We start from the raw sequence: 26,534 nt of genomic DNA on the forward strand, positions 1-26,534 counted from the left end.
AGTGAGTTTGCAGTAAAGATTTTTTATTTTTGACTAAAAATGTATGGATTAAAGTAGATATTTTTGTCAAATGGTTTTAGGAAATGATTACATTGGGGTTTTACTTAACTGACTGATTACTTTCCACGTTCCTATGGAGTCGATACAGCATTTTGGACAACATGAGTCCAAACAATCCTGTGCATTCACCACAGGAATCTAATTCTACAAACAATATTATACTATTAATATTGGTGTAGCCTTATCTTTACTGTTGAAAAATACCCCTTTTACAGGTTTTGTTTTTTTCAATTGCCAACACACTAAACAATGGCACAAACGGCACAATTATTGAGACTGACACTCAAACCTCCAGTCTTTAAAACTGTCAACACATTTTCTCCTTGGAGCTCTATTTATAACTTCACGTGGCACTTATTTAGTTTTCAACACACTGAACACAGTTCTGTACTAAAGACACAGGAATCTGATGATACTCCTTTAAAACACTGCCATTCAAAATGCCACACTTATCTCGACCTTATCGCTTGTCAGTCAGGGTGTAAGCGCTTTAAGAATATACCGCAGGTATCGCAAAAACAATGTGAAACCTTTTTTTTTTTTTTAAAGACAATTCAATATATGGAACCGTAATCCATAATTTACTTTTTTGTCTCCATAAATGTGTTTGCTGTGTTTATTTTTGCACTATATTTAGAATATGTTCTGTTGTGATTTCCACAGCAAAATGTACTTCACTCTAAAAATATCTGTAAAACGTCAATCCCAGCCTCTATCAATAGAAAGGTAGTTGTGTTGAATCAGAGTACAAATTGTGTGTGTGCCAAACGGGGCAAATTGGGTTTTTATATATTTTTCAAGTGAAGTTTAGTTGTGTGAATTATGTGGTGTTGAGCCCAGTTTTCAAAATCGTGCTTAAACGATCATAAAATACTGTAAAGGATGAATAGACTTGCAAGAACTATGTACCGCATTCAAATGTTGATCAACAATTTGTGAAGTGTAGAGGAATACAAGTACAATATTTCCCTCTGAAGCATTGTGGAATAGAATTATGTATTATAGTAAATTGAAAACCACAAGTAAACATTTTACTCAATCAAGTACAGTGCTCGAGAAAAAGAGTTCCACTGATGTGGGCTCATGTTTAGTTACCCAGTGAGGAACCGCAGCACATGAAAGCACTGATGGTGAAATATTGAAATACTTTAGAAATGGTTTTGTTAAAAATATAGGTCACAAATATTCATTTGTTTCAAATAGATTCCTAAAAAACGATGAAATACGATGCCACACAAGAAAAAATATTACCACAAAAGTATATACTTTATTTCAGGCCAATTTCAAAGTATCATATGAAGCAAGATATAATGTAACAGAATGTATTGTTCTAAAACACATGCACATATCTATAAAAAAAAAAAAGAACAGATCATTACTGAATATAAATTCATTTCATGTGCATTTAGAGAAGTCTAAATACAAAATCCTTTAACTTGTGTGATTAGTTCTACTGCTACAATGACAGTCAACAGCTAATATGCTCAGACAATTACACACTAAGGAAGCATAAAATCAGATTTGTGTGACAAAATGCGACAAAATGAAAACCGTAGCCGTGCAATACAAGCACTGTAGTGTACCACTCGTTTTAGTTGCATTGTTCTCACCAACACTGTTTATCCATCTGAAATTCATCATCAACACGTGATTTAATGATCAATAAAATCCAAACTAAAAAGAGGTTTTTTCACACAGAATAAAAAAATTGTTCATGATCTCTGATCTAAAAAAACAAACAAACAAACAATATTGTTCCATCAAGTTATTGCCACCAACTATTTGTCGGCAACAGAATCAGTGTGACGCCCTCCAAGGTCTCGACCAAGGGCATGCACGGCAGGCTGATTATTCAAAGGTTACTGCAGTCATGCAAAGATGTCGTCATGGTGTAAACATCAAAATAGTGTGATTAGGAGAGAATCGTCAGTGTGTTGTCTCCGCTGCAGCTGTAGCAGTTTCCTACTCCGGTAATGTAAACATGTGAGCGCTTATAGAAGAATCACTTACTGCTCCGTTCTGAAACCTCATTCTTAAATCTCTGGGTTAGTCACTCAAAACAACCATCTTGTCTCAAGAAGAAAAAAGGGAAGATGAAGAAGAAGAAGAAGAAAAAAAAAAGAATCTCTCAGCTAGACCTATTCATAGACATGTCCATTAACACTTTTAACCTACATCATTTTCTCATTAGCTTATACAGTGTGTTCAGAGGCTGATTTACAAATCATACTGGTTCTGGACTCTGTGAAAATGGAAGCAAAATTAAGTGTCAGCGTCATTACAAAAACATCTTTGGAATCTGCCTCAACAATTCCTGACTGAGATAACTGATTGTTTTTTTCATTATTTCACACACAAAAACAAAACAAATCCGCGTAACTCGCCGCCGTCAGTCAAGCCCTGGCCTTCTGCACGACCCCTCAACATGGCTCTCAAACCTGCTTAAACTCGTCCTAGCTATAGTCTCTAAACCCCTGGTCTCAACACAGCGTCGCGTGGGGGGGGGGGGGTCCCGCTGCCCCGTAGGAAGACTGTTGTTGTAACCGTTGTGTACTGTACATTGTCACAAGGTTCAATTGATCAAAGACCTGTAGTTTCTGTTTTGCCGAGAGATCTACCTTTTTGGTTACTGTTTAGGAAAGATAGTAAAAAGCTGCATGTGATCATCAAAAAACAACAACACTAATATGTATGAAGTAAATTGTAGAAGTGAATCAGCTCAATGGTTTAAAAAAAGAAAAGCCCAAACAGAATCATTCTGTGTCTTGACAGACTTCATCTTGGTGAAGTGGAGTGGTATGAAAACAGTCAACTTCATAAAAATGTTTTTAAAAAGCATTAATTCATCTATGAAAGAAATGAAAAACAGGAAGCAAAATGCCTTTGATCAAAGCTATCATACATATGTAGTAACCTACAAATAAAAGGATACTAAAAAGATTAAACAAAGAATGACTCATGATTTAGGCTTGGATAAGACTGAGATACTTAGAAGCTCGGGTTTAAAAATAAAAACAAGCAGAAATCCCTAAATCCCCTTTATGCGTTTATAAAACAAAAATACAATTTTGATTATTAAACATTAGATAGAGGAAAGTGTGGCTGATGTAAGCTAACGCAGCCTAATGCTTATTGCTGCAATACAGAAACGTGGTAATTGTTCATGTTGCTCGCATCTAAAAAAAAAAAAAAAAAAAAAAATACTACTGAAGGCACTTGATCTATCAAAGGTTTAACTTAGACTTGCTGGCACAGCCAAGCAGCAACGTAGTCGGTCCCCAGGCTACAACTCCCCCCTCCCTAAAAAGCCAACATGTCCAAACTGGGCCTCACATTACATTTACTCCAAATCAGTATTGTTCTTTATGCTTCAAATACATCATTTTTGGTTTCTCAGGCTCGTTGAAAACAAACTTTAAAAAAAAGGATAAAAACGTACACGTCCAAATATAAAGCTATATAAGCTAGATGCAATAGTCCCAAACGCAGTTAGGTAGTGCTGCTTCATGCTATATTGCGAAAAAAGAGGCACCAGAGACGCCAGGCGATTAGTCGATGATGGCGGTCCTCGCATCAGAGTTCATGCGGCCGCCCAGCTCAGCTTTGAGGGGAGACCGGGAGGGGGAGGAAACGACCCCCGGTCTAGGTAAAGAAGCCCGAGATTCACTGACAGATCTGTAAAAAATTTTGGGGACCCTTGCGTTATTGTCTGTTCATGGGCCAGCCTTGAAGACACAGACAAAATAAAGAGATAACACACCAGTGAAAAGAAAAGAACAATACTGCCTCAAAAAGAGGTTGGCCTTACATGCCGAGACAGAAACCGAAGTCCAGAGAGACTCGCTGAAATGTCTTGTCAAAGCGTCTACGACTCCTTCACAGATAAGAGCAGGCAGCAGTTCAGAGTGTGGGCAGAGGAGTGAGGCGGGTTCCTGCTGGGATCGTCTATAACCACGTGAGGAAGCTCTCCTTGTCGATCTTGGTAGCTGCCAGCACCGTTTCCATGTCATTGAGGATGTCGGAGCTCAGGGCCTCCTGGAGACTGGGCATCAGCTCCTCGCCCTCCACCGCCATGCTCTCACTCTCCAGGGTGCCCAGGTCGACGTCTGTTCCCGGGATGGCGTCCAGGTAGTCGGGGAAACGACTGGGCTGTGTTCCCATGGAGGGTGGAAGAGGGTCGCCTAGTGAACAGGGAAAAAACATTTTTTAGGAAAAGGAGACATGGTGATTTTCACAGCCTCGACCGTTCCCTCTCTATTTCATATTGCTGTGAAAACATCTCCTTCAAACCCTCTGCAGTTATTTAAATTCATCACACACCCGAGGAACCACATGTGCAGGTGGGAGGCGGGACTACACGAGCATGCTCTTGTTGGGCAAGAGTGTTTAACTCATCATCACAGGTGTGTTGGGTTCTTTCCAACCGGGATCCTGTTTTTGTGTGAATCCGACTGATTTCTGGTGAATGAATTGGTGCAGTGTGGATGGAGATGGAGAGGGAGAGAGAGAAAGAGAGAGAGAGAGAGAGAGAGAGAGAGACAGAGACAGAGAGACAGAGATGGCTGGCACCGTCATTTACGGCTCGCTTTATTTATATTCAAAATTCTGAAATGGTGCGCAGTGACGTGTTGCCAAAAGGCGCGTTTACAGAAACGCGAGAATAGCTGAACCAATTCAGTCACGACTGAATACAGTATGGAGATCTTTTTTCCCCATAAAGTATTGGTTGAGGTCTCTGAATTTGACAGCCGCCCATATTTTTGGAGCCAGATTATACGGATGAAGATCTCCTACGAATTGGATCCGAGAGACGGAGTAGGAATGGGACCGGCAAAGGTGCGTTATATTTCCCTCACATATGCTCTACATGTAATCATGTAAGAATGTTCTAGGAGAAAACTTATACTAATTTGCAGGTTCATACTTGCAGTCGGACACATCCCCTTTAGATGATTTAACTTAAGCCAACAAGAGAATGTTTGGAAGATCCTGTCAGCTTAGTTTAGGTAATTGAACCACATTCCTATCTTTTTTTTGTACAGACTGTAAATATGAGCAGTTAAGTGAGAAAACCCCCCCAAAAAAATTCTAGTAGTTATTACAAACACCACATTAGGGGAAAGACAGCTATGACATTCGCCTCATGGTGGTGGAAAGATTTGTGAAATCCAAACGAGCCAAGACGGCGATGTCGTTTCATTTTTCCCACACAGGGATCATTCTGGTCGACCTAATCGGCTAACATGAACACAATGCGGCGTTATGCAAAACTAAGCCGGGAGAAAGAACTGAGCATCAACTACAGAAAGTTCATCAACGGCCTCACAGAGGCGGGTCAGAAAAGATGCCCGTCGGGCCTCCAGCCTCACCTGTGTCCATCTCATCCACGCTGTTGAGGAAGTCGTCTGGAGTGCGAGGGACGCTGTAGCTGCTCATACTCAAGCCGCTGTCTGTGCTCTCGTCCCTGGAGTGGTAGGTCCCGCTAGAAATATGAATATAAAAGAAAAATCTCCGTTGTAAACTCTGCACAATCGCTAATATAACACCCATGATTTCCATCAAACTGAAGTGAATAAAAAGCTTTTTGTCTCGGCGGAATTTTAGGATGACCTTAATGACCTTCACTTAACTACTTTGAAACCGAACTACGTGAATCTAATTAACTGATCCAACAAAGCAAACACACTCGGTTATTAAAAGCGCAGAGGCTGAAAAGTAACAGACTGGCCTTAATTCCCTCAGGGACCTTCTGCATATATCCACAGATTCCACAGTTATATTTATTCGAACGACTATGGGGAATAATCCAGAGCGGCACCGAGCTTCAATATCTCGCTCTGTGGCGGAACATAGGAAAAAGAGCAACAATGAACGGGACAACAGAGACAAAGAGGCCGAGAGAGAGGACATTTGACAAGCCTATACTAATTAGCAGAGGAGAAATATGTAGGCAGAGTATGGCAGAGGCAGGATGAATGAGACCATTGTGAGGGGAAAGGAGTGAAGGCAACGGGGGGAGGAGGGGAGATTAGGTTGGCCTGTCCACTGACTGGACCACATGTTCTCATGGCCTGCTTACTATTCAGCTCTTTTCTCACTTCCTCCGCTTACAGAAGAACTAGAGCTTGAACTGCAAGGAATAATTTCCCAGAATGCCACGGAGCAGCATTTACTGATAGGAAGGACCATGGGTTATTTTTTTATTTGTTCATTTTTTCTGACCCAGTGCAGTTGTTTTCAAACCTGGTGTCAGTCCATCGGGTTTTGCGTTGTTACTTATGAAATTGTAAAAGTTGTTCATCTCCACTTTGAATGAAGTGTGTGTGTTTTTTTTATCATATTTGTTTTTACACTATTTAAGGCTCCGATGGCCTTTATGGCAGCAGTCGTACACCAGAGGTCGTCATTGTGCAATGAACGCCGTCCCAAAGCTGCAGGTCTGTGTGAGACATTACCATGTGAGGAGGGTTAAGCCCAGAGACTGGCCTTCTGTTTGTACCGCTTGTGTAACTCTAGCTCTCACCAGAGCGCCAACATACGTCAAGTCTGACGAGCCGGACCAGAATGGAAGCCCTCGCCAACTTCACCTCGGCTGTGATTGCACTGTACTGTACTGTACTGTAAGGGAAATGATGCAAAGAGGCTGCCCCTGGGTTCTGTATGAAACTGACCTGTTGAGGAATGGGTCAGTGCTGTTGGCGGTCATGGTGCGGGCGTCTTGTGCCATAGGGGAGGACACTGGGTTTGTGCCGCCATCTTGATCCATACTAGTAGGCAGCTGATTCCTTATAGTGAGCTCCTGTGGACGATAAAGCACAAAATGAGAAACACAATCAATCCCAAATCCCCAACCCCAGAGGCTAATTACACACAGCTTCGTTAAAAAAAAAAAAAAAACAGTTTTTACCCCTGCTGCTCCGCCGTCACCGCATAAAATGTTAAATTAAGGAATTACACACAGACTGCCAACATGGTGCGCTCCATTCCTCCTCCATTCCTCCCCATACAGGGTGTCACATTACATGAGGGGCCCGACAACAGTTGGACACAATTGTTTTCTACACATGCTCAGATCAGGCTCCGATCAGATAAGGCAGCGGATATGAAGTCATGCTCTTTTTCGCCTCCTTCCTCTGGAAGTCCTTGAACGGGAAGGTGAAGTGACTCGACCAATGTCAGTGATTGAGATCTCATTAAACGTTTACGGGGTCATAGACCACAACAGAGAGGCAGCCGCTGGAAGGTTGTTAGTATAGACGGAAAACCGCCGCAGGACACCTTAAAGGCTCATTATTAGAAGCTTTTATTGGTCGTGGTTGAGGAGAAATGGACACAACGTTCTCCGAGGCAAAGAGATGAAGAGAAAGCCTTAATTGGCCCTTGATGAAACAATATGTCTCTCCACCAGCTTTACTCGCAGCAGTGCTGGAAGGCATCTCCTTCTCAAACTCCACACATTTGCACACATTTTAACAATCCAGTGTAGATTAAGCGGTGTTATGAGGGCTGTGTGCTGTCAATAATTTGATAAGCTTCCTTTTTTGAGCATGACTGAGCACCGTCAAGTTGCATACGTCGTCGTCCGTTCTTCATTATACTTCTACCATGTGGAAACCATTTGGGTGTGGCAAGTATTGGCCCAAAGTTGAACTCCCCTCCACACAAGCATATAGGCCGCGCACACTTTCCTACTATACTCGTGCTCCCCTACATTTAAGAGCACAGTATTTGCCTCCCAACTTCCAAACCTCCTGAAAAGTTACAAAAATGTGGGGTTTAGCAGAATCTAGTCAATAGCCTGAAAGAGGAGCTCTGGAGATATAAACCGTCTGGTCTGCAATCCCATCTGTTATTTTCCATTAGGCTTTGTTTAACAGGAAAGCGAGGATGTCTGAGGTTTGGATAACTGGGCTGCTCATGTGTCATAATGTTCTCCTGACGAGGTCAAAACTCCAGCAACACTTGTAGTATATACAACAAATCTCTCAAAGATTAAAGTTGTTCTATATACTTGTACGTGTCACTGGAGTTTGGACCTCTCCAGACTGTTTCCCCTTCTCCATGGACCTTGGAAGTAGCTGTGCCAGAAACCCCCACCTTGCGTCATAATGTTTTCCTGGTGTGGAAAGCAGGAACTAGAAAATGCCTGCACGCACTGAAATAACCTGGTTACTATAAAACCTTTGGTTTCTAACTTGCTTTAATGCATCATGTGTGCATGTAAACAGTTTAGAGCTTCGGCATGGCTAATAAATAGTGATTATTCAGCAGAAACCATCTTGTGTCTATTACATTTCTCTTAATCCTTACCCCATTATGCTAACTAGATTTCTCCTTTGCCTGCCATGTCAGAAAGCAGACAATACCCAGGTCACTTCAGCTTACATAGCATGCGCTCTTTCAGCAAGGACAGTCCATCTCGAGTGCACGTATAAAAGCAGAGCATTTCCTACACAGTGAACTTTAAACAACCCGCGGGACTGCCTTGGTAAACAGGTCACCAGCACCCTCATTCATAATAATAAAGCTCTCCTTCTTCCGTACGACACGGCCTTGAGTAAACGACTGGACTCGGCTGCACCGCCCTGTGTGGGCGGCGCAGTGACACATCACAGTTAGGAAGTGATAAAATTACCACATATGACTCACGGGACTTCATTGCAGGGTGCACAAACAATAAAGATCAAAGAAGCATACGCCGCACTACCTTGGAATGATGAGTCATATTTATATAAAAAGGGGCATAATCAGGATATTTCCATCACATTTAAAAGATAAACATTTTCCAGATGATCTCATCCAACTAGTGAGCAGCGAGGGATCCGGTGCCCTGCTGCTACACTAAGGGATGTCACATACTGAAAGTATTGACCTCGAGACCTTTTGATACAAGTTGGTTGTTCATCCATGAGGCCGCAGCGCTTCCCGAAAGGCCTTTGAACGTGTTTTTTAAAAAAAAAAAAAGCTTTTAACTCCAATTCCTGACCTGTGGTCTCTGCCGAAGCAGCTCCTGTTGCTTCAGTCTCAGCCTCTCCTTCTCGATCTGCTGCAGTCTCATCTGGTTGTTGCCTCCCATGACTCCGGGAGGGAGCTGCCCTCCCTGCTTCACTGGAGCACTCTGGGAGATCCTCTGCTGGTTCAGGGCTGCAAAGGAGACAGGGACGAGTTTATATTGGTTGCTCATGTAGTATAGTGCATGGTGTTCATTTTAAAACATGGCATACTGTTGTGAATTGGTGACTGGTGAATCCAGTATATCCATGTCTATATTCTGAAAAATACAAATCCAACAGCAAAACGGTCTTTTTTTGGGGGCAAACAGGGAAAATCTTCAAGTTCTCAATTAAATGGGATGAGATATTTTGGTTTCTTCCATCACCTTTCTGTGGTTAGGCTATAAAACGACACGAGCAGTTTTAACAAGCACAATTGTCAATATCAGATGCAGGTTATGCAGGTTCCCCAGTGGACTAAAAATACACTCCCGTTTCCGAAACGTACACCTATTAATGCCTGGCTGCGTAACAAGACTGACAACTTGAGCGTTTTTGATAGGGTGAACCTGTAAAAGAGTGAAGCCAGTACAGCAGGTTATGTAGGACAAGGGAAGTCTCCTTAGTGTGTAAAACAATCACTATTCCTGTAAGACCTGATCCCCTCCCACTCACTGACTAAGACAGGCTCTGTTACTTTCGTACATTGCATCAGTTATGACTTATCCTTTCATTGTGCGTTTCGTTTCCTTCTCAACAGATTATCCTGTAAGACCGACCTGTCTCTCAACCCTGGCCTGACGGGTCTGTGTACCAATCAGACAAATGCATTACATCACAGACTAGATTCCGCAAACACTGGACCGCTCTCAACTTTCGTTTGAACGTTCTCTCACCCGAGAACTGTGATTGCATTATGCGCCGACAAGCTAACGGCGAGTTCACATTATCAGAAAAAATGCGTGTGTTTTGAAAAACACAGCTGTCCTGCCCCCCCCCCCCCCCTCCCTGTGAAATCTTTGTTATTCGTTATTCTTGAGAGGGTGGGTCCAATAAACATGAGCATGAAAGCAGCACAGCAATGCAGCAATCAATGCATGCAAAGTAGGTCACACACTTTGTCGCTACAGTGGGGAGAGAGAAGCAAATGTGCTCGACCACGAGGGGTGTAACAGTAATGGCACCAATGGGGAGAGCTGTTTGCTTATGTGCTTGAAGCACCAACCAAAACAAAGCCCTTAAGGAGGGGGGGGGGAGCACAATTTTCATGCGGGCCTGGCTCTCCGTGCTGTCCTGCCCGCCCCGGCACCGTTCTCATCACCATTCAATCACTGTCTGTTTACACTATCTCAGGAGCTGAATGAACCGTGGCTCAGGGCTCTCCCTGGGAAGCTCTGTAGGCCCCGCCCCGCCTGCAGTCATCCCCCTCTTCGTCCAGGCTACCTCCCCCAACAACCCCACCCCACTCCTGCACACACACACACGCACACACTCATGGAGCCGCCTCCTCTCTCCCACACACGCATATCAACTGAAGCCATGGGAGAGTGTGTTACTTCTCCCCGCTTCTTATCTTTTGCTGATACTGAGGGCTTTTGAGGCTGTATAGCTTCACCGGCGGGGCACTATTAGCTGCTCTTAAGGTAGACGGTGGTGCATATGGACCTCGTCCGCAGCTGTAGTTCTGCAAAGGCCTGAGCTTTGAAGCAGAGGCACAAGCAGAAAGATTCACCAATACTCAAGGCCGCACATTAAAAAGGAAAAAGTATTAAGTACTTTATTGTCAGAGTCTGACAATTGCTTGGAACAACAAGAACAATGTTGCACTTGTATTATGTACTATTACCAATAGGAAGTCTGACAGGGCATTTTTTACTTCATCAACATGACTGACTTTATTGTGTTGTCAAAGATTGAAAGAATCACAATGGAGAGTACTACTATGTCATCATAAACTAATGCCAAAATGTCAATGTAGCTAGGCTAACTACGTCAAAGTTGATTTGATTTCATTTAAAAAGGTTGGGAGTCTTGAGGAAGAATATGCATTGAAAAGTGAGAGATTTGATACAGAAAACCGTTTGATGACAAATTAATTCTTACAGCTGAGTTTCTACTGAACCGCCACGTCAAGGACTCTCTCACAGACCAAACAGCTCACAGTAACCAATGCTACCGGAGGAACTATGCCCAGACAATGAGCAAATTGCAGCAGGGAATTACATCTGCGTCTGAGATAGCCGGGAAGGACAGGTTCAGTTCAGGGCCAGAGTGATAGCAGAAAAGAAACGGAGCCCAGACTCGGCCGAGGAGACGTGTGCGAGTGTATGCGTGTGGTTTAGAAGGGGCGGGTTGAAGTCAGCAGCGCATATGGGCAGTGATAGCTGGTGGGCCGAGCAGATAAGAGACAAGTTAATGCTGTCTGCCTTTTGTCTTTTTCACGCGGCCCTGCAACACAAGCCTTTATCAGGCGGATCGCAGCGTCAGGCATATTACGCCACGGGATCACCTGGGGCTGGTCGGGTTCAGGGTGTGCCAGCTGTGGGAAGTTCTATGTAAACACAGCACCTTTTGAAGGGATGGTAAATATTGGTCTGCTGTCAAATTAACAAGTCTTTCAAAAAGAAATTGAAAAGTCCCCTTGACTTGAAGGTGCTGCGTTTCTAGTGTTAAGATAAGCAAAGTGGAGGAACAGTCTGGATGTGATTTTTTTATCATCTTGTACAACAGTAACGTCTGAGTAAAGCCAGCAGCCTGTGTCGACCTCGTAGGTTAGCCTATATGGGAATTATTTTACTACAAAACAGTTTAAATTTGTAAATTAACAGTTAAATGCAACACAACTTCCAATTTTAAAGTACTGTTGTTTTAGTAAAATGAAAACTAGAACGCAAATATAAAAAGGTATCTCTGGTAAATGATTTTCTTTACCCAAAACAGTTAATTGGGAATGAATTGAATACAGCTGTTTAAAACAAGGTCAGTGGTCACAAAGTAAACGTATCTTCTAAAACGTTTTGTTAAAAACGTTTTTGTGCCACAAAATAAAATTCAGTTTACTCCATGGTATTGGATTCGGTGCAAACATCTAAGATGTCAAGAATAATAAAAAATCTGCAGATAGATATAAACAATAGTGCATGTGAGGAAATATTAATTGACCCTTTAATCTGACTGACTGCTGCCTCATCACACTAAGCAAACTTTTCTTGTGAAGTACTCCTGACAGCAGAACAAGAAAAATAAATAAATCACATGACAGCTAATGCAGCAATGTGTTTAACGAACAGCTTTAGATTAGGCCTTCAAAGCCAACCATTACACTCCCGGGGGGAAATCTGTGTATTTGTGCTCTCCAGTATCCTCCTGGTATATTTTTGCCACGCTGTTCCTCCAGGGTAGTACGTTTAGAAAACAACATATCTACATAGAGCCAGCCTCCTTTTGAACTCGGCCACAGTGCACTCATGGCTTGTTCGCTGCTCACCACCTCCTCGTGTGTTAAAGAGGATGCATGCTTATCCCGTCGGCATATTCCCTCTGTTCCTCTGTTTTTCTTTCTTCCCCTTTCGCCCTGCCTCTCCCTGCCCCCACCTCCCCTCTCACATTGGAGTTCTTTGACTGAAAAGGTCTGGAACAGATTAAGAGTTGGACCACAGAATAAAGAGGCCTGGCGGAGATTCAAGTCTGTCTAGGGCTGGAGCAGAATGGGGCTGTGCCTGCACTGGGCCTCACGCAGGGGAAAGCCAGCCGGCAACAGCCCTCAGTTAAAGGCGCTCTGCTGCTTTTCTTCTCAAAGCTCAAATTAGCCTCCATTATCAAAGCAGCTGGCTTATGATTGGAGACCTACATAGCAGAAGTATACATGTTTCTGAAGCTGAGGAGCACATTGCTGTGCACGAATGTAAAAAAAGAAAGAGAAAAATGTGATTGAAGAACAACTACAAAGAATATCATTACGTTTCCCTTCAACCACCGAGACACACTATGAAATGTAAAGCAGTTTCAAGTGCATAACACTTAGCAATCTTCCATGAAATCCAAAGGATCAACAGCATGTGAGCAACATAGGAGGTATACATGTGAACCATTTCAATTATCAAGCACAGAAAGATTTGATCTCGTGTGGCGCAAAATGATGTTTGATGGCACATAATGAGTTAACATGATCTCTTTCTCCCTCTCACTCTTTCAGGGGCCCAGCAGCCTTGTGTGTTCAAGACTTATAAATCTTCAAAGAGCTCCGCCGATCGGAGCCGCCATCTCTCCCCAGCTGCCCCACTCCCCTTACAACTCTGTTTTGAACTTCCCTGCCTGCCTTCAGAATGGGACTCGCAATTGCTGACGACAGGAGAAAAAAAAATGCCCTTTAGATGCTCAGGACCCGCAAAACCCCCAAAAAAAAACAAAAAAAGGAGGACAGCTAAAATTAAACAGGATAACAGGCTGCATGCTGATTCACACATGCTGCCTTTGTGAACCAGGGTGAGCCTCCCTGGGGAACGCTGCTGTAATGAAGGGATGGCACCTGAAGCGTAAACGAGTCAGAGTGACATAAGCAGGAACTTTCATCTCTGGGAGTCTTCCTTGCACAGAAGGATTAGCTCATTCCCACGGCCGCAGAGAAATCTCAACACATGTACCAGGTCCTGTCGCTAATTCACCAAACCCTGGCCACCACACACTGAAAGCTAACTGTCAAACTTAAGCTTTGCCCGGGGGATTAATGGCTAACTCAGCTGTTGCTCTAACACTAAAATGGCTGACAAAAGGTTAGGTGCAGATTTTGAGGAGGGGTGGGTGTTTGTGAAATCTGGTTTCAACAACCGATGGCATTGCTCTGAACAATGTGGTGCGATGAAATAAACAATGAATCATACAGAGCTGAACTCACTGTTACACTGTGGTGATGCATCATTTATGGATTAGCCAGAACTTTCTACTGGGGAAAGTGGACTGCCGTCTCAAAAACATGTCAAAGAAACTTTTTTAAAGGCAGTCCATGGTATGACTCCCTTGTTGACTTTACCGTAGAATAAACATATTACTATAACTTTTGAGTGGCTACCAAGATTTTTGGGTGTTTGATAATAAAGTGTCTTAATTTAATAGGAACACCAAACATATTATTGTAATTAAATCAAGAACTAAGCTAAGAAAAATCCTCTCTATAGCAAACTCACCAAAGCGCGGGTCAAGTCGTGGGTCAAGCCAGGATGTGGTCTTGTTCTTGTGGTTGATGTAGTAAATTTCTCCCTCTGATGTAATAGCTTGTTCCCAGGCCTCAGGGAGAGGACCTGAGGGATGACAGGCAACAATAATGTTGGAGAGATGCTGGTGGTTCAGTCACACCTCAGATTGTCCTTTGATGTCATATTTGTGCAACATATAGAAACGGTTACAGTGGTAACACCCCAACTCCGATACATAATTGGGCATAATTACAGGATACTGAAGTTGATGAAGCAGTAATAACTAAATAAATAAATATATATTTAAAATAAAAACAATTTACTTCCTGGCAACATACAAAAAAAATTCTCAGAGAGGAGGTTTATATAGTTTATTACATTTTATTTAAGGGCACTAGCACGCCTAACCTGTTGGGTTTGCTTATCATTAACTCAAGCTGTCAATCAAACCCTGGCGTGGCCCAAAAACAACAGACCAAGACCTCCTGAGAAGTGGGGTGCCGGCCCTTCATGTCTCCCCCAGGACTATGAGGCCCATTGTTGTGGTGACTGTTTCTTTGTTGCCATGATCGTTTATGTATATGTGGTATTCATTACGTTCATCTAAGTTAAAGGGGGCAGGACCTGATACATGTTTACCTCTGCCTATTCCTTTTCAAACATAAGCATTTAGAATTGGCTGTATAGGTTCACCGTTCATTCTATTGGCAATTCTGTTTCCTGTTCTGATCATTTATTACAAGTTCAATATCAAAACTATCCATCTATCCATCTATTCCACTAGCTTGGGCACAAACAAACAGGCTATATGGCAAAGTGAAATCAAGGGCAAACAGCAGCACACTCCTTTTCAATAACCTTGAACCACATTCAAGATTGTTTTTATATTCTCTTGTAGGTTGCCAGCAACGCTTTGAGAATACAGAAATACTTCATCAGTAAACTCTGTCGTCTGTGAGTCACGGAGCTCCCAAACATGTCAGACAGGACCTGTCACGTTCTACCTCGGTCGTACCTCACCTAGGGCAAATTCCAACCGCATTGGGCAGAACTGAAGTGCACAGAGTCTTCCTGACGTGTAAAAACTAGACTCGACTGCTCCTGACTTCTACTGTATGTGGTACAAAAGTAGGAAGATGGCCAGAAAAAGTTTAATGCTAAAAACCCGCACATTGAGGAACTTGTCGTGTGCTGCTTCTCGGGGTAAAACGGTACGTAATGAAGTCAACGTATACATACCACTGGCTGGGTTCATAATGTTCTGTTGCTGGACCGGCACAGAACTGGGAGGGGGAGCCTGGTTCATCTGGAGCAAGGCCTTGCGAGGATCCTGCCAGGTCGTGGTCTGATCAATGTGGCTGTAGGGAGAGGAGATAATAAATAAATAAATCCTACAAATGACATCATCATCAATGTTGTTTACCAGCAGTAATCAGTCGTACGTTCAGACCAGGGGCCATATCAATGTGAAACAGCGGGTCACAAGCAGGAATTGATGACTCAGTTTCAACAAGCTCTTTGATGAAAACACTGACTCCAACGCTTGCTTTCTGTAAAATATGACTGTTACAGGAAACCAAACTCAGCTGCGTCTGTTTGGACCCAGTGTGAAACCACAATTCAATATAGGACTGGGATAAGTTTCTTGCAATTCACTTAGAAATTGAATCAAAATGGTTAAACTGCACGTAAATATATATATATATAAATTATAAATTATATAAAAAGGAAAAGAAAAGCAGCAGATAATGAGAAATGAATCAAGTCAAACATCTGGGACTGTAGAGAAGCCGAACACTTCTTCTTGAAAGTGTCTAAGGGGCTATGGTCGGCTTCAAAACAACTATTGTGACGCCAAACAATGTTGCTCCATCTATTTTACGGCTCGTCTTTGCCGGGACAGGAGTGGGTAGCAGAGGAGGGGGGCATTGTGTTGCGTTCTGTGAAGGCATTGATAATTAGTGCTTTGTTGGTACTTGTTGCTTGATTAAGATGGAAAGCTAATACAGGAAGCCCTCCTCTCCCGAGCAGGACCCTCTCTATTGAGGGAGGGTCAGTCCCAGGGCTCAACGCAGGGGGTCCTTTTTCCTGGAAGTGGCTCGGACACTGTGGAGTGTCAGGGGCTTTAACAATCTGGCGCCACATTTACAAAGCTTTCACCTGCTTGACAAAGGCACAGACTGAGCTACGACCTAAAACCCCACTATTCACTTGTTCTTTTTGTTTTTTTTCCGAAACATCCCATTTATTAAAAAAAGACCTCGCCTCAAAACTCCAGCAGCTTGTTTTCGCAAAGCCACAACAACCCGATTAATATTGTTGGAATTATTTTTACACGAGTACGAAAAAGAGAGTTTGTTTATAATGCAATTAAATACCGTAGCAATCTAAATATATTGTACCCTGCAATGATCACACTCTTCAACTCTGTGTGGTTCTTTACGACTCGCTGTTAATTTGATCCCAGAGCACCATTAGCCCAGATTTTAGAACAGCTGGGTGAAGTGAGGTTCTTTTGGCCTCTGTGGTAATCCCAGCCTGCCTGTCTGCTCTCTATCCCAGGCCAGAGAGGGCCTGACTCAGCAACCCCCCCCCCCCACACTCCCTTCTTACACAATGCAACCCATTTTGAAGCCCCCTCTTGTTTATGCTTTACTGATCAAAGGAGCTGCCAAATCCCCTACCAAACCCTCCCCCAGCCCTCACATTCACACACACAAACACCACAAACCAAGCAAAATAGCTGGAAGTGCTCAGATTGGAGGGGGCCCCTTAAAAAAGAAGGGTCACAGGGAGCGGGGTGAGACAACTACAGAAAAGAAGGGGGAAAGTGTGTGGGGGGGAATCATCTACGGAAGCAATCCCTCTGAAGGCTATTGGCTGCGTGAGTTGCTGTGGTCCTGTTACACTCCGAGCACCCGCCCGGCCCCCCCTTCCCTCCTTCCCACTTTGGAAACTATGACATTTATTATAGAGGGGAGGGGAGAACAGGGGAGGAGACTCAGAGAGGAGCGCTGGGATATGGAAAGGAAGGACTTATCGTAAATGAGAGGCCTGCACATCCTGGTACACAAATGCTACAAGTGGAAAACACGGATGGAAATGTACAACCTTAAAGCCTCCAAGAACTCCGATTATGAACCCTTATCCACACTCCCTTAACTTGGGTTTTTCCAAGCACCGATGAAAGTACAAATATTGGATTTTCTATCAAGCCTCTCAGCTTGGGAGGCCGATCCTTGTAGCTGAAATCAATCAAAACAGATGTAAACACGGCTTCAGCTGGAAACAGAGGGGATTGTTATTAAGAAGCCTGTGATAAAAAAAAAACACACGCTACGAGAGGTTCCAAGCGCGGCACTGTATTCAAAGAGCCCGTATTTGGGAAATGGTAAATAAGTGACAGAGAACCCAGTCATTCATCACCAGATTCTTAAAACTAAAAGATAATCCATTCACCCGACCTGCCCCAAACCCTACATGGCCGGGGCTATACGCCGCTTCCTGTTGCTGAGACATAAAACAAAACAATGTCATGGCAACTGTTGGGACGGCCGGAGGCCACCAGTTGCTGTTAGGAATTGCTGATGATCCGCAACCTCCGCGGTCACAACTGCTCGGTGTTGTCTTTACATGTCATGACACCACGGCGAGCTCAGCAGGACGGCCACCACACCCTACACCCCCGTCCCCCTGCCCGCGCCCTCCGCGTCCCCCTCGGGGCAGGGCAGTGGACACAGAGTGAACGGGCTGTGGGTCGGGCCTCACCAGCACTCGAGCAGTTACAGTTGAAAACAACAAACCACAGGTTTTTACTGTTTTTTGGGTCGTTGTCCAACCCGAGAAGCCAAAACACGTAATTCATTTAAATTCATGTGTGGTTTTTGCCACTCCTGCCATGAAAACTTAAAGCGATATCAGGATCGTACTTGAATCCATGTGAGCCAGCGCTGCTCCCCTTAATGAAAGAGCAAACTACACTTTGAATGGTTTCCACGAAAAAAAGAATTGAGCACTCCATTCATCAACCATTTTCCAATGATTAGCAGGCCAACCCAGTGGCAATAAAACAAATCTGTGTATCTGCATTGTGGTGGACATGGCCTCCGTCTGACCGTGGGTATTCTGTTTGCGAATCACGGAAGACAAAACACGGCCCATCATTAGCGTTCTCATGGGGAGACTAAGTTGGCTAACCAGAGCAACGCGGTTCAAACCCCACCCGTTGTTGAGTCGGTTGCCTGTAGAGTTGCTTGTTTTTTGCTCGAGCTATCATGATGGTGGACTGTGACCCAGTACAGAGGAGGACTCTTGATCCACCCGGGCACTTGACATCTTCTTGACTGATTGCCCAATTATCAAGGTGGCGTTTATTGTGTCAGCGTTATTTATAATGTGTCTTGCTGAGGAGGAGGGAGTGGGACCTTTCGCATAAAGGCTAAACCTGACGTTGCTTAGATGATTTGGCATTCAACTTTTCCGTTCGGTGCCGTTTACGTGGAAGAAGTTCAACATCCTTTAATCCAAGTGAAGACATCTGAATGTTGCACTTGTTTCACAGACATCATATGATTTCAGCAGTACGACAGACCTCTGACCACAGAGATTGCTCGTTTGCATCCATAAAAACTGTGACGTTTACGTCTGGCTTTGGGGAGAATGCTCCATCCAAAAATAAGTCTGCTCTGCAGTTTAAATGTCTCAGAATAAGCTCTGCGCTACCTGCCAAGACAGCAGATCAACCCTTGATCTGAGGCCAGATAGCGCGCTCACTGAAACCATCTCCTCAAGGACAAATGTCAAAATATGCGTTTCCCTGGTGTGAAACAAGGGAGTGAAGCTATGGGGAGTGCGACAGCAATGAAACACACCCCACAGCTGAGTTGTCAAATGTTAAAAATGGGATCCTCAAGCCACAGTGGCTCCACCCAGGGAGTATGTGCCTGGAAGGTGTTGAAGCCGATGACTAAAGGGTGCACTGAGGGAGGCAAGATGTAATCAGGCCTCTAAGATGAGGATGACCACCTCCACTCTGGTTGACTGTGGATGCCTGGCTGCCTCTCTATCAGCAGGACATCATCAAGAGAGATTATTGGGGCAACCCCTGTGACCCTTTTGTGGCAACCCCTGCGACCCTATTGTGGGTTTAAGTTTTCCTTTGAAGGAGGGTTTGTCTCATCATACTTCCTAACGAAGCAACTAAGTCACAAAGGACCAGGGCCGAGCTCGGAAGGTTCAATTTGACTGCTGCTTATTTTCAAAGAACAATACAAAAGACTAATTTATTTTAAGTGTCCTTTTAAGCAAAGCCATGCAAGATAAATGATCAGACAATTAAATCAATTGGTAGACTACTTGTCACACAGACGTTTTAATAGTAAACAAAGTTCAATAGTAGTTCAAGTTCTGCAACTGACAACATAAATACTCTATTTCGTCATGCAAGTTTGATCCCGTCGCCCACAAGGTGCTATGGTTCGAGCTGCTTTGGGAACTCTCGATCCCACCTGAGCTGGTCCCCGAGCCAGATACTATGTCTCTGTGGAGATGCACTCTGTGACAGTGGAGGCATTGAAGTCTGGGACAGAGGTGTTACATCAAGACTTTGGTAAACACAAGCCGGACTTTCTCACAGTCCCATTTGTGTACCGAGCCGACAGGCCCCAGTGGAACAGGAAGGGCCTTGTCTGTGTGTGGTCAATAAACCAAAAGTTTGTCAAACACAAAGTTGCTCCAAATGAGGGCTCCATGGAGGGTTGCAGCCCAGTCTTCCCAGCACCATTTGCGACTGGCCGAGGTGTCCCTGCAGCTTAATTTGAAATTCAATTTGCTTACTTATCACGTCAAGCTTTAAGTAAATTACATAAGGGTCGATACTGAAAATATTTAGGTATTACATGTAATGCTTATATAAGATGGTGAGTATGAGATCTGTCAGCTCTGCTGTCACATAAGATGCTGGTGCACATAAAAAAAAGGCCAGGGACTGAAATAAAAGACTGCAACGGTTGTTTTTCTTCACTCAATGGGGAAATGTTGGAGATTTTAAAATATATACCAGCCATTTCTATTCATATCGTAGTCCAAATCAGCACTAAACAGATAAGACTGCACACAATGAGAGCATACGGTTCACTTTGGTCTTTCCTGCTTTAATAGGGGCTCTCTTTGACTTGTTTTTAGTGCAATAGATGTCCAGGAAACCCCATATAGTGAACACTGAAGCTCCACTTGCTGCACTGCCTCGTGTTCCTTGTTAACCAGGATAGAGGCACATTTTAGTGTTAAAAAAAGACGGAAAAAGAGAACAGATAAATAATTAGTAGCACCTGATATTGCAGAATAACATGTTGCTGTTAACACATCTGGTCACATTCCATTCTTTTACAAATCCCTCAGTCAGCCATTCTGGTTACGAGAAACCAGGCTCATCAAAACAGTTTAAAATCCAATTGAGAAAAGACAAAAGTGTCCATCAACACAGAGCGCTACCTGCCCCTGAGGGCACACAATAGCTACCCCCCTACCCCCATCCAAAGCTTCCCTCCGCTTAGGGCTGACTTCCCACGGACTAAAAGCTCATTCAAAGCTGCATTTAATAAGCGCCCGGAAACAGTGATTACCCCTCCTAGTTTACCGGTGTGTCTAAATTAGAAACCTTCATTAGTTTATGACCCAGCCCTGGAGACCGGACCCTGCCCCCCACCCCAGCACCAAGCAAGGTGACCCAACCTCCCTGCCCCTGCTGTCATAAATCAAAGGCCACAGCAAACTGCTGGAAGAAAGAGGAGGAAAGGTCAACAGACTTTGTTGACATTCTCCCAGAGTTCTCAGACTTCTCCTCAGCTTAAGGTTCTTATAGTCACAACAAAATAGAGATTGTTTTTTTGCAGGAGATTGCTCATATATTACTCCTATTTCCATTGGGGTTCCATCATTTAAAATATGATTATTTCCTAAGTGGACGTCAATAACAGTTTGAAATCCAAATGTACAAATGACTAATATGTTTTGACTGCCTAATGTTTCAGCAGTAATCACTATTCATAAGAAGAAGGGAGAAATGTGAAGCCGCCAGCCCCGTTCCTCCTGCAGCTCGATCTCTTTCTATCAACGATTTCAGGTAGGAGGAACATGGTAGAAGTCCTAAGAAGGCTGAGGCCCTGTCCCACCGCCATCTTTAAAACTTCATGTCAACCATTCGTCTATTTTGGGAAGGCTCACATGAGTCTCAACAGGCCTGTGGTCTGAATAAAGATCACTGTTTCACTGCAGGGACAAAGGGAGGGCCGGAGTTTCTCTTGGCCCCTCTTCTAGTCATCTCCACATGGCTGTTATTTAACTCCATTGACACAAAAGAGGCGCCATCACAGCGCCACGGCTCCATTCATGCCAAAGCGGAGACTGGCTTTTAAAGGGAGTGGGACGATGTGACTCACAGAGCCCATACACACTCCCCAACCCCTCCACCAGTATGAGTCAGTAGTGTACTAGAAAACAATTATTTATTGAAAATTTAAAAAAAAAAAATTAAAAAAAAAACTTTCACCCCGAGCTGATTTATCTCTAAGGACAACAGCGGTCGCCTGAGTGAAATGTGAGCCCCCGCTCTCTGCTCGGCTGTGCTCGCTGGTGACAGACTCCCCACCCCCACCCACCCACACAGCCTCTCTCACGCTTTCTGGCTCAACTTCACTCCTCCTGCAACGCATCTCGGTCAGACAACCCCTGTTTATAAATAGGGGAGTGTCTTTTCCAGCAGCTATGCCGAGGCCGGCTGTATTCCAGATCAAATATCTGCACTTTGATGTTCGGCGTATGGAAGAACACAAAGACCATACCAACTGCACAACACGCCAGTGGAAACACAGTTCTCAACAGACACAACTATGTCTGCAGAGCCGTAGGAAACTGTGTTGGAGTTGACTTGTAAACACAGACGAGCAGAGACTAAAAAAAATATTTAAAAATCAATCTATTCTATGAATATTTAACCAATACATCATTTTAGATGAAATTGTTCTTTTTAGTAAAGATAAATAACCTCTGCAGCCACATGGTACAAAATGTGTCTTTATCAATGATCATTTAATCAATCAATCAGAGGCAGTAATTCTTTATCTGCAGTCCTGTTTTGTTATTATTTTTCACAACTTTCCAAACTTAAAAGTGCAACAAGCATTTGAAGTAAAGTTATACTGCATTGGCTTTTTTCAACGCTGAACTTTCATTTTGTTTACAATGTTGCTTCATTGTCTGGAGGCACATTTGATCACTCAGCCTCTAAACATATGGAGTGATCCTGGGAGAGTGGAGAGAGTAGTGTTGTTTCTCTCTCTTTACTCCTCCTCCCCCCAACTGCCCAGTGCTTTTGTACAATTTTAGAAGAGCCTTCTACAAAACAGTCCAGATGTTCTCCAGATGTGAAACCTTAAAACATCTGGTACTATATAAGCTCTCTTTTGGATCCAAGTACATCTAAGGCTATCATGTTTGTTCAGACCCCGTGTCAGAGAGTAATATTTCCAAGAACAGACAACATTTTGCCTCTGAGGGCAGAAAGAATGACGACTTTCAACGTCAAATCAGCTCCAAAAACACGAGCTGCTGAGCTTTTTAATACACTTTGGAACGTTTCAAAGTGAGCACATAATCCTAAGGACATCACTTTTGAGAATGACTCAAACCACCTTTTTGCAGAACTCCATAGACAAATACATAAGAAAAACTCTGACAGACCCAAGAGTCACGGATAAACTGACGGGTGTAACCACTACCAAATATTTAAAGAAAGTATACTCTGGATCATCAATGTGGAGGCGATATGCTGCTTAGCAGATGAGTTTTGCAGAGATGGCTGTCCTCTGCTGTCTGGGGAAGCTACAATGATCCATTGTTTCTGCTGAAACCTGAGCCCAAGAAAAGGAGCAACAGCTCCTCAAAAGATGTCTCCCTTGTTTGCAGAGGCCACCAAATTTAATAACCTACAACTCAACTATCGCAATTGTCTCTTTTTTAGCACACTGGACACCATTGTGCACCGCGGAAGATTTGCTACTTATTGTCGGTACAATATGCACTGTACAGAGCTGAACTATGTGAGTCCGAAGCCAAGGCCACTTGTCCGGTAGTTGGACTTGTATCGATCATTAGCGCGAAATAAAAGGTCCCCTTGTCTAAAAACAAAATCTAAATTTGCTTGTAATGCTGTATGTGTGGCAGATTGAAAAGTTCAGACACATCTCTGCTGAACCTTAAGGAGACGCTCAAGTATTATTTTGTATGTTATATTGTGACTGGGCGTACTGGAGTGCCTCTTTTCAACTGTCAAATGTAATAAAAAATAAAAAAGACACCAGGTTATAAGCAGGTTTTCAGTTCACAAAGTCATAAATTCATAGTAAAGCAGTGTCTGTCAAAACAAATATTTGCAGTACATAGCCTTCACCAGAATGCAAAGTGGTGTCAGTACAAAACAGAAAGATGTCTACAGGGCTGATGACTCAATGTGCTACACACACACACACACACACACACACACACACACACACACACACACACACACACACATACACACACACACACACACACACACACACACACACACACACACACCAATAAAACACTTCCATTTACTTTCAAAGCCACCCATTCATTTTCTAAAGCTTCCCATGTTTCTCAAAGAGTGTATAAATCAGGACACAGTGTGGACACTTGTTGCCAGCATACTTACTTGAGGAAGTATCTCTGGCCAGAGGGGGTCTTGGCCATCTCCCACCCCGGGGGCAGGGGCACGTCATCAGGAATCTCATACGAAGACTGGCGGAGATGTTGAGGAGAGGGCGGGGGCATGCCAGCCAGCGAGCCACCGGTAACGGCGCCCAGCTGAAGGGAGGCCGGGGACGAGTGCGCTCGGACGTGGTGCGGTGTGAGGACTCCGCCGGTCCCAGCGTCGGTGCTGGCCTGTGTTGGGGTTGGAGGAGGGGCAGTGTGAATGAATCTTCCCCACTTTTTAACCAAGTTTCATCTTATGTTGTTATAAAGCAAAGCAAGTTTGTCAAAAAGTAGAAGTTAGTATGAATGTGTGTAGTTTAAAAAGGTTCTTGTGGCTTCACAGTTATCCTATGATCCATATTTGTTTAATTGAGGATGTTATACAAATGTCACAATGTAAAAGTATTCATAAAGTTCACCTATAATAGGAAGGGTTACAAGAACTACAGGACACATACAGGAGAAGTTGTCTTTATGCACATTATGTTTGTGTGAATTATTCTGATTTCACATTTCAGCCACGTCTCACACAACATAACCACTTCCCGCGTATGTTAGTTGGTACGTTTCTTCTGCATGTGGGGGCAAGTTTAAGAGTCGTTTAAGGATGAGGCCAAGGCTCGTGTGGGACAGAGGAGAGCGCAGACTCGCAGCACACAACAACGCATGCGCACTGACGAAAAGGAAAAAAAGTCCACAGAGACCACAAGCAACAGTTGTGTGTGTGTGTGTGGGGGGGGGGGGGGGGAGAAGGGGAGGAGGGGAAGAAGGCCTAATAGCAGGATTTAAATCACCGTATGATTTTATGATAGTAAATAATCTTGATTACAAACGCATAAGATAGTATTGGTATGATATATTAGTTATACATGTCAACATCACTGTTATCTTTCCTGTACACGAAGCCAGTCTGCACAGTTACGTGTGCGTTCGCTCAAATCCCGTATGGGTTGAACCAACATGACAACTCACAGAAAGTACAAATATGTGTTGTTTTTCCTTCTAATCAGGACGAACAAAAGCGGCTGTTGGTGATAATGTTGTGGAGTCCTTCACACAGCTTTACGCACGGGCCTTTCCTTTGCAGTGGTTACAGATCCAACAACAACTTGTTGAATACGTTTAAGCAAATGTACTTTTAACAGCAAATTTGTTAAAACGAGTGTAGGATAAGTGCAAGTAGAAATAAGGACTATAACAGTCTACAATTTAGGCAACATAAGCATGCCAATGTGGAAGTGGCTGTCGGCTCCCACTCCTGTACTGTGGGCCCCGGGTCCCCGCGGGACGGGCCTTCGCTCCAGCTTCTGGGACGGGGGCCGAGGAGAGACAGGGCGGGCTTACTTGTCTGGAATGGGACTTTGGTTCAGGGGGTTTGAAGAAGGAGTCTGGCAGTTTCCTCATCCTCATGGGTACGCACGGGGGCACGATAGTGTTTTTCGGGTTCATCACGGCGTTAAAAAGAGCCTCCAGGTCGGTCTCGGAGTCGCCCCGTACATGGACGATTTGGTGTCCCGCAGGAGGGTTATGCTGGCTCGGATCCATTGTCCCAAAACAGTCTGCGAACTGTATGTGAGAGTGTGGATGTCCGAAAATGTCGCGTACAGGAACTCTCAAAAGATAGTTTGAGGCCAATCCCAAACTTTTTTCTTTTTTTTCCTCACACACAGCAGGAAATATCGACGGCAGTCAGAAAAAGTTATCCCGAGTCATTCTAAAGTTTTACAGTCGAGTACTTTTTGTATTCTTCCGAAGTGTGTTAGCTGTCGAAATCTGCAGAGAAAGACAGCGCTTTCCTGTTGTTTCTTGCTGGCATTCTTGAGAATGTAACAAAGCGCATATCTACTCCACACTGGAATCTGTGTTGTCGTCCGGCCCCGAACTTTTCCACACAAAAAAAAAGAAAAAAGAAAAACACACGCAGCCACAAAAGACTGAAAAAAACACACACTTCTTCTGTGTTTTGGAAAAGTTGAAACTGTTACTGAATATTCGTACACGAGAGAGTCATAGTGCGAAGAACAAATCTCTGCAGCGCACTTTCCAGAGAAAAAAAAAACTTTTTGCTCCAGTCGGGTCTAAAGTTTGGGCAGGACATCAAACTTTATGACTCATGGGATGTCTGCTCCGGAGGCGGGGCTTAGGATAAATTGGGACGAGAGTCTTTAAAGGTACAGTCTGTGAAGCCCGGGGGCATGCAGAAGTTTATTCTGCCAAAGTTGTACACTTTTTTTTACATCATAAACACAAACGTCCATGAACCGAAACAAAAAAGAAACGCATTTTATGATGAGAATGTATTTCACAACTTTGTAATGCCGAAATCCCCTCACCACCTCAAACCAGGATTCTGACCCTTCTCAAATGACATGGTGACTTTTGGTAATGTTTATTGTAAAATCAATGGGGCAACCGAACGGTAATTCGTACACATTAATGAGATAATCTGTGTAACAATCGCCAAATTAAAGTGTTCCCCTATTTTGCTGGCAACCCTTTGAAAGCAACGGGGACC

At 43.7% G+C, this 26,534-nt stretch overlaps 1 protein-coding gene across 1 annotated transcript; it reads right to left on the reverse strand.

Moving 5' to 3' along the window:
• Nucleotides 1-1,307: 1,307 nt before the first annotated feature.
• Nucleotides 1,308-26,101, reverse strand: yap1 (Yes1 associated transcriptional regulator). The gene is made up of 8 exons (XM_068585539.1): nt 25,364-26,101; nt 23,979-24,208; nt 15,485-15,603; nt 14,237-14,350; nt 9,047-9,204; nt 6,732-6,859; nt 5,430-5,542; nt 1,308-4,241 (listed from the first exon to the last, which is right to left on the reverse strand). Exons 1-8 carry the CDS (start codon nt 25,562-25,564, stop codon nt 4,006-4,008), a joined length of 1,299 nt encoding a protein of 432 aa, XP_068441640.1. The 5' UTR covers nt 25,565-26,101; the 3' UTR covers nt 1,308-4,005.
• Between the last annotated feature and the right edge of the window lie 433 nt (nt 26,102-26,534).

The sequence above is a fragment of the Clinocottus analis genome, unplaced genomic scaffold (assembly GCF_023055335.1).
Source record: "Clinocottus analis isolate CAN_PGR_092001 unplaced genomic scaffold, fCliAna1.0.p SCAF_2, whole genome shotgun sequence".
Taxonomy (NCBI): Eukaryota; Metazoa; Chordata; class Actinopteri; order Perciformes; family Cottidae; genus Clinocottus; species Clinocottus analis.

What these genes read in the sequence shown, in the direction of transcription:
- yap1 (XM_068585539.1), bottom strand. Translation starts at nt 25,564, where the DNA reads ATGGATCCGAGCCAGCATAACCCTCCTGCGGGACACCAAATCGTCCAT. An exon ending in TGCTTCGGCAGAGACCACAG is followed by an intron (nt 6,860 to 9,046) that starts GTCAGGAATTGG and finishes TATCGTCCACAG; the next exon opens with GAGCTCACTATAAGGAATCA. An exon ending in ACTGACCCATTCCTCAACAG is followed by an intron (nt 5,543 to 6,731) that starts GTCAGTTTCATA and finishes TCATATTTCTAG; the next exon opens with CGGGACCTACCACTCCAGGG.